The 8,278-nt window shown below is 40.4% G+C and overlaps 1 protein-coding gene across 1 annotated transcript; it reads left to right on the top strand.

Annotated features, from left to right (window-relative positions):
- Nucleotides 1–482: 482 nt before the first annotated feature.
- Nucleotides 483–7,824, top strand: LOC133154110 (hyaluronan and proteoglycan link protein 1-like). The gene is made up of 4 exons (XM_061278553.1): nucleotides 483–739; nucleotides 4,346–4,687; nucleotides 5,773–6,075; nucleotides 6,838–7,824. Exons 1-4 carry the CDS (start codon nucleotides 664–666, stop codon nucleotides 7,125–7,127), a joined length of 1,011 nt encoding a protein of 336 aa, XP_061134537.1. The 5' UTR covers nucleotides 483–663; the 3' UTR covers nucleotides 7,128–7,824.
- Nucleotides 7,825–8,278: the final 454 nt, after the last annotated feature.

The raw sequence follows: 8,278 nt of genomic DNA, 5'->3' as shown, positions 1-8,278 counted from the left end.
TCCAATATTTTGGGTGTTGGGTGTCACCATTCAAGCTAAAACCGTTGAACTCATTGTGTTGTCATTGCACCTTCTGACTAGGTAGACATATTGTATTTTCCACTGTCACTTTTTAGTCAAATTCCCTCATAAAAGAATATTCACGAACACAAAAGAATAGTAGGGCCACATGTTCATTAAAAATTAGATTAAAAAGTTGAATACAACTGTGAACTCAACCCATCTAAAACGTCAAATCTGTCCGACCATCATTAGCCTCTAATTTACTTTTAAATCAATTTTATTTGAATTGATTCTAAACCTGTCCTCATGGCTCACACAATCAAATACATTGTTGAGAACACGCCAAGCCAAGTCTTCCATTCAGCCAAGATGGAGGAGGGGGATAAGCTCCAGAAAATGTGCCAAAGAGCCTCAATAGAGCCACGCATGATGATGGTAAGGGGGAGTGGTCTCCACCGTACAAGGCTTCAATAAAAGCCACTTGTGTGGACCTCTGAGGAGCCCAAACTTTCCTGTAGCATCAAAGACATCTATCTGCTGCACCAAAAGGAAGAGGCTCCTAAAATTATTAAAAAGAGGGAAAAAAAGCAGATTTTTTTTAAAATCCATATTACCACTGAAGAGGGTCTTTCGTGTGGAAGAAAAAAAAAAAAAAAAAAAATGACAAGTCTACTTTGTATCACGATATTCTCCTTGACCCTGGTTGGCAGCGTGTACAGTCTGCCGACACACTCAGGTAAGATTCCAATTTTTATTATGTGTAAAATGATGATGTCCTAAGTGAATGAGCCATGTCATGAGCAAAGTACTTCCGCACTGCACGAGGGTCAGTGGAGCAAAGGTTTCTGGGGTAGTAACACGCAGACATCGGCTCATTGACTTTCTACCAGGGATAAAATCCCGCTTGTTGCCAGCACGCCCCAATTCAGACGGAACCACGCAATTTAAGTTACTCTGTGAAAATGTCTGATGGGGGCCAATGTAGTTGGTAGTTTGAAAAGCATCTACTCTAAAATAATGAGCTTGGTTAGATAATTTTGTTAGATACAATATTATTGAAGTGTGTTTTAATTCATAGTAGTACCTAAATATAAGGTTCCTTCAAGGTCCAATGCAAGTATATTGAATATAAAAGTTAAATAAAACAAAGGGTGTCTGCAAACCATGGAGAAAAAAATATAAATGTAGCGGATTTAATGCACTTTCATCATCCCCAGCTTGCTGACTCAGATCTCACAGGCTGGATAGAACGGCCAACTTTGTGCTATTCAGAGTTGTCTGAGGGAGTGACAACACTGGGAAGAAGAGAAGCTTTTTTTTTTCCCTGTTCAAATGTGAGAATGGTCCCCACAATGACCAGTGGTGTGTGTGTGTGTGTGCGTGCGTAGTGGGGACCTAGGGGGCGGGGCAATGTGAAAACATTGGGACAGCTGAGACTTTGCTTAAGCAGTATTAAATTAATACCACAGGAAAACTCCAGTCGTTTTTTTTTTAATATAAAATGTATTTTAATTGATCTTTTGATTGTTATTTCAACCTAAATAGAATTTATATTTGCTCATTTAAAAGTAGCACCCATAGGGATCAGCAGTTATTTATTTATTTATTTATTTATTTAATTTTGGGGGGAAAAAACTTCATATTACGAAGAAACAGTGAGTCCCTCCTGTCTGTTAGCACTAATGCAAGAGTACAGTGCAGCACAGTCCAGGTAAAATTTTATAGCGCTTGTGAACAGCACATTGTCCGTATGCTCACAAAAAGATGTCTGCCGCCTGTCCTCCACTTAGTGATTCACTCCCACACTCAAAGCATTTTGGCAAACTGCCACGGTAGCAGGCATCCCGACAGAAGCCGAGTTAAGATTAACGACCCGTCTCCAAAAGGTATAGAACCGCAAACTGAGCAGCGGCCCAATGACGAGATGAGTGCTGCTTGTAGGTTGTGTTGGCTGCCTTGGAAATGGCTTCAATTCAAATCCAAGACTGAAGTAGGGTTTAGGTTACCAGATTAGATGCAGCCGCATTTACTTAGTAAATTATGAGGTCGATTTAATATGACAGGGTGTTGGGGATTGCTTCCACACTGGGCTGGAGCCACTTTCTATATTTGTGCTCATTATTCAGTACAGAGAGCGTGTATCGTAATTAGTGAGGAACTTCCGATGTGCAATGTCTGGCCCAGCTTGTTAATTATTCCTCCATATTGACACAAACAGGCCAGCGCTAAAGAAGAGAAAAGTTTTGAGTTGGAGCGTTCAAGCGTCAGATTTGGACTAAGGTAACGCTTGTAAGTTAAAACAATGAAGCACACGGTTCCAATCACTTTCTAATACAACCTTTTATCCCGGGAGAGCAAAGTGCTGTGTAAGTATTGGCTGCAGCTGCTGAAGATTATTTTTTCCCCTCATTCACACGTAATGTATTTTTATTCACAGATGTGTTTTTCCAAATTAAGTTGGAATGGTTTGACACTTCTTAATAATTCATTCAAGCAATCTCTTGCCACTGTTCCCGAGCAAAATGGTCAATAGCACAAATTCAACTTTCCATGAATCCTATGAATCTATATTACCGTAATTTTCGGACTATAAGTCGCACCGGAGTATAAGTCGCACCAGCCATAAAATGCCCTAAAAAGTGAAAAAAAACATATATATGTATATAAGTCGCTCCTGAGTATAAGTCGCTCCACCACCCAAACTATGAAAAAAAAAAACGCGACTTATAGTCCGAAAATTACGGTAGTAATTCTTTTCGTACCACCGTTTGAAGAGATTTAGGAAAATGTATCAGCGTCACACCTATATATAGCTTTTTTTTTTTTTGTTAGTTTATATTTTACATTGAAATCCTGTTCAGTTAAAAAACAATTCAAAACAAGCACTGGATTTCATTGACATCTTTATCGACTAAATAATAGATGAAATTGACTAGTGTGTGAACGACAATCACATCTGGCGAGTCCATCTTGAGTGACGTCACCGTATTCCGTTCCAGGAATTTTCCAAAACCGGTTGGTCGATGGGAATCCCTCGGGTTTTAAGCACACCTCATGAAACGGGTACTCATGCAGAGCATTTATGAGACCTGGCAAAGTCTTCAGTCATTCTTGGCACCACAGACCCCCAAAAAAAAAAAAAACTCAAAGATGCAAAGGATGTTTCCTATATAGTAACCTACTTGGCATGTTAAGCAGTCAAGTCTGTTCTGGTTTAATTTGAGCCAGACTGAGTGTGGGAGCGGTCGGTCCGTGAGCATGACAGCTCAATATTAACAACGTAACAAGCGTTAAACAATATCCACATATGTCGACTTTGCAGCCACAATAAATCATTTGAAGTGCATTAGAGCAGATTATCTCCAAATGGGTTCAAGTATACACTACCGTTCAAAGGTTTGGGGTCACAAAATGGTTTGGGCGACCCCGAACTTTTGAAGGCTAGTGTAAATATTATTATAATAAAATATTATGAATTAAATATTATATTATATCTTATATTTGTACAAGATTATACATAATCTATGAATATAAGTATACATATATATTATAAGATTTTTTACACAGAAGATTATATATATAATCTATAAATAATTATCTAAATAAATATATACACTACCGTTCAAAAGTTTGGGGTCACAAAATTGTTTGGGTGACCCCAAACTTTTGAACGGTAGTGTACACATGGGCTCCTTCTTTGCCCAGTGAAGAAAAAGTCCAGATATATCTTCTGAGTGGCAGACTTTTTCCAATGTCAGTCATTTCAATTTGACCCACCACAGAAAAATGGTGTTAACACCTCTGCCAAATTGAAATGATTAAAAAAAGAAACACACGCACGTAAAGTACGCTGAAATCTCTGAAGCCACACATCAGAGTCTTGAAAAGTCAATGTGCATTACAGCAGATTATTTATAAAACGGGTTCAAGGATACTCGTGGTGCCAAGAGGAAATATTAAGCTCAAGATCAAGTATTCCAAGGAACTCTTCAGCTCAATCATGTCCTTCACAACTTGTTATTAAAATCTAAGACTCGCCGTTTCAAACCGGCTCACCGACTCCAATTACTCGACTGGTTGGTTGATGGGCTGTACCTGCGGAGCCAGGGGTCAAGAGGTTGTGTACATTTGCCCATCTGGGGGCTATTATTGCCTCGAGGGGGTCGGGGGCTTGTCTGCTCCAGACTCACTTATCCAAGCCCTGTGAGGTCTCAAAATGGTGATTACAGAGGTTGTGGGAACCCACAAAATAAATTCACCCGCACGTTGAGGGTTAGCTTGAGTGTTTTGTTAGTCAGCTGTTTTAAACGAAACATTTCTAACATTCTGTGTTCCTTTCTAGTTAAGATTTTCGCCGATCTTGGAGGCAACGTTACTTTGCCGTGTCGTATGCCGGAAGAAAGCTCCAGCTTCTTTAGCGTCGGTATCCGAGTGAAATGGACCAAGCTGGCAGAGGACGAGGCTCTGAATGAAGACGTGTTGCTTTCCATGGGCTTCCACAAGAAAACATACGGGAGCTTCGAAGATCGCGTCTACCTGCGGGAGTTGGATAGTGACGACGCTTCCTTGGTGATAACGGACGTTTCCATGGATGACGCCGGAACGTACAGTTGCGAGATCATCAACGGGTTTGTCGATACCATCCAAGCTATTGCCTTGGAAGTGAAAAGTGACATGGCTGACGGTAAATAATTTGGATCTCGGTCTGTTTTTTCACACACATATATACATTTGGGATTGCGTGTCTATTGAACAGGTTCAAAGCGGCGACCCACTCTTAGATCATAGTTTTTATATGGATAGACCAGGGGTGTCAAACTCTTTTTTTCGCGGGCCGCATTGTAGTCATAGCTTCTTTCGGAGGCCCATTGTGACTGTCAACCCAAATAAATGTATGAGCACCTCATATTATATACAGTAAAAGCTACAAAACAAACTGAGAAATAACTCGTTTTCAAATCAGACGAGTAAAATATTCAAATATTGGAATTACCGTATTTTCCGCCCTATAAGGCGCACCTAAAAACCTAAAATTTTCTCAAAAACCAACAGTGCGCCTTATAGTCCGGTGCGCCTTATATATGGACCAAATTCCTAAATTCAAACTGGCCCGAAGTATTGTGTCATGAAATCAATCATAAGTGGCCCGCTGAAGACTATGAATCATTATTTTATGATTATAAAGTAATTTGTTCCGTCTGAAGTTGAAATAAAAAAGATAAAATGGAGAATGATTTGATTTGGATTAAAAATCTGACATGATGCATTAATGGTGCGCCTTATAGTCCGGTGCACCTTATATAAGGATAAAGTTTTAAAATGGGCCATTCATTGAAGGTGCGCCTTATAGTCCGGTGCGCCTTATAGGCCGGAAAATACGGTATTTTCATTTAATATTTAATAATAATAAAAATATATTTTTAAAAAAGATATTAAAAGTGAAGAAAATGTGCAATTCTAGTCCTGACACAAATTTAATGCACAATTTGTCTTCGCGGGCCACCTAAAATGATGTGGCGGGCCGGATCTGGCCCCCGGGACTTGAGTTTGACACCTGTGATCTAAGTAATAAAAGTAGCGACTCACTATTCAGGGTCGTAGGGAACTGAATTTGACAGACAACCATTCAGTGTCACATCCACAGCGTCACTGAAAACCTTCAGGTGTCAGGTGTTGCCAGAGCGAGTCAAAAGACAAAATCATGGCAGCAGATCTTTGTTGTGACAACAGGAGTTATGTCTTACTGAGATGGCATCTTTTCCGCCACAGGTGTTGTGTTCCCCTACTTTCCACCTCACGGCCGCTACAGCTATAATTTCGACGAGGCTGTGGAGGCTTGTTTGGATCAGGACGCGGTGGTCGCCACCTTCGATCAGCTATTCAAAGCCTGGGAGGACGGCCTGGACTGGTGCAATGCTGGCTGGCTGTCTGATGGTACCGTGCAATATCCCATAACAAAGCCTAGAGAACCATGCGGTGGTGCCAACAACGGACCCGGCCTCAGAACCTACGGCAGGCGGGACAAATACATGGGCCGCTTTGATGTGTTCTGCTTCACCGTGCCATTAAAGGGTAAATATTCCATTTGTAAATCCATGTTGTTGTTTTTTTAAACAATGACTTCTAACCTTGACCCTAACCTGTGTGTTTTTTGTCATTATCCACAGTACTGGTTGATTACTAGCACTAGACTATTATTAGTACGTACAAATACCGTAATTTCCGGACTATAAGTCGCATTTTTTTTTTCATAGTTTGGGTGGGGGGGCGACTTATACTCAGGAGCGACTTATATACATATATATATATATATGTTTTTTTTCACTTTTTTGGGCATTTTATGCCTGGTGCGACTTATACTCCGGTGAGACTTATAGTCCGAAAATTACGGTATGTACTGAAATGTACTTACGTGCAAAAGTAAAACATAAAAACGCCTTTTTACTATTAACTCAATACAATACTTGTTTTAAGCGGTATCTGTTGTGAAATGTTGGGAGTACAATTTTAAAAAAAATACTAATGTTGAGTACAGAAGTCTGAAAAATCCTTGTAATAACTGTGAAAAGAATTTATACTTTATTACCTCTCAACACTGGTGATGGAGGAGACAGGAAAAGGTGGGAAAAAAAAAAAAAGAGTAAGAGAATAAACAGAGACGAGAGCGACATCTGGCCAGCAGATTTGGCCCACACGTGGACCATAATTCATTGCTGCACTGAGTGAATTTAAGTGTCATTTTGTCTTGTCTGTGTAATTTGTAGCATGACACATCCTCGGTTAAGACAAATTTATGGCGCTAAAGAAATGTTCCCATTTGTCTGCTCCAAACAGGACATTTCTACTGGCTGACCCAACCCGAAAGACTCAACTTCGTTGAAGCCGTCCAGGCTTGCGTCGACGATGGCGCCGAGATCGCCAAGGTGGGTCACATGTTTGCCGCTTGGAAGCTGGAAGGCTACGATCGTTGCGACGCCGGCTGGTTGGCCGACGGCAGCGTCCGCTACCCCATCTCCAGACCTCGCAAGAACTGCAGCCCCACCGAGGCTGCCGTGCGCTTTGTCGGCTTTCCGGACAAGCAAGAAAGGCTCTACGGTGTCTACTGCTTTAGGCCTGAGCCCTGAGGAGCTCGGCTGAAGCCATGACCGCCAAAGAGTCTCATCAACCGCAACTCCAAAAATTACATAATCTTGAGTCAAATGAACATTAGTACATCAAAAAACCGTGGTTACCGTTATCATATCATATGCAATGATTGATATATGCATCATTGACTTCTCAGCGACAAGGAGTTGGGGGTCCCCTTCTCCACAAAGTAATTATGGAAGGCTTAGCGCTGCTATGATCAAAGTGCAAACATTGAAACCGTTTGTTTGTTTTTTTTATACAACATAATACAAGTTTGCAATATATTCAGCAAATGTCAGCTTGCACAAAAAGTAAAAGTTCGACTTTGGGTGTGCAGTTTACGTGTTGTATTGCATCTTCGATGCGGTTGGTCTTGTTTGTCAAAGGGGAAGGTCAAATGAATGTACACAACTTAGACTGTGATATAAGATAAGATAAGTCATGATTACAAATCATGTTTTTGAAATCGAAGATCATTGACAAACCTGGAATTCCTGAATCGGGAGTCTCTATATTCTCTTACACATTTTCTTCTGGTCCATCATCAGTGTTTTATACAGACGGAGGAGAAAATGTGCCCAATTTTTTTTTACATTTCTTTCTGTCTTTCTTTTGTTTTTTGTTTTTTTACAATTCTGACAGCATTTTCCTACGAAACAATTTGAAATTAAAAAAAAAAAAAAAAACATCTGATCTGTTCTTTTGTTGAGTTTTTCTTCACACAATCAACATTTGTTTGTTGTATAAACCCAAACGGGCAATAAAGAGCTGCCATTTTCAAAACTGCCTATTTAGAGGCCGCACACATCCTGGCATGGACCCCGCTTCATTGAGAAGATTTAAACAGCAATGCGCTTATTTATTCTATGGCTTATTTTAATTTGCAGCAGGGTGGCTGGGAATTCCCTCGGGTTAGACAAAAGGAACATTGGTCTGTCTCAAAGGCAGTCTGTTGCAAGGCATGGGAATGAGGTCAGCTTTAGGTTGCTACCGTCGTGAAATGCCAGCTACGTATACCGAAACGGCTTGGTGAGAAGCTCTATTGATGCAAAGTCTACGTGACACAAGGGAAGAACGGGATTCAACCATAAATATATTCATGCATGTTAAAAAAAAAAAAAAAAAAAATGATGGGCTACTAACAATT

Source organism: Syngnathus typhle, linkage group LG5, assembly GCF_033458585.1.
Source record: "Syngnathus typhle isolate RoL2023-S1 ecotype Sweden linkage group LG5, RoL_Styp_1.0, whole genome shotgun sequence".
In the NCBI taxonomy this organism is placed as follows: Eukaryota; Metazoa; Chordata; class Actinopteri; order Syngnathiformes; family Syngnathidae; genus Syngnathus; species Syngnathus typhle.
The sequence above is the reverse complement of the archived record's forward strand: the minus strand, read 5'-3'. Positions and strand labels throughout refer to the sequence as shown.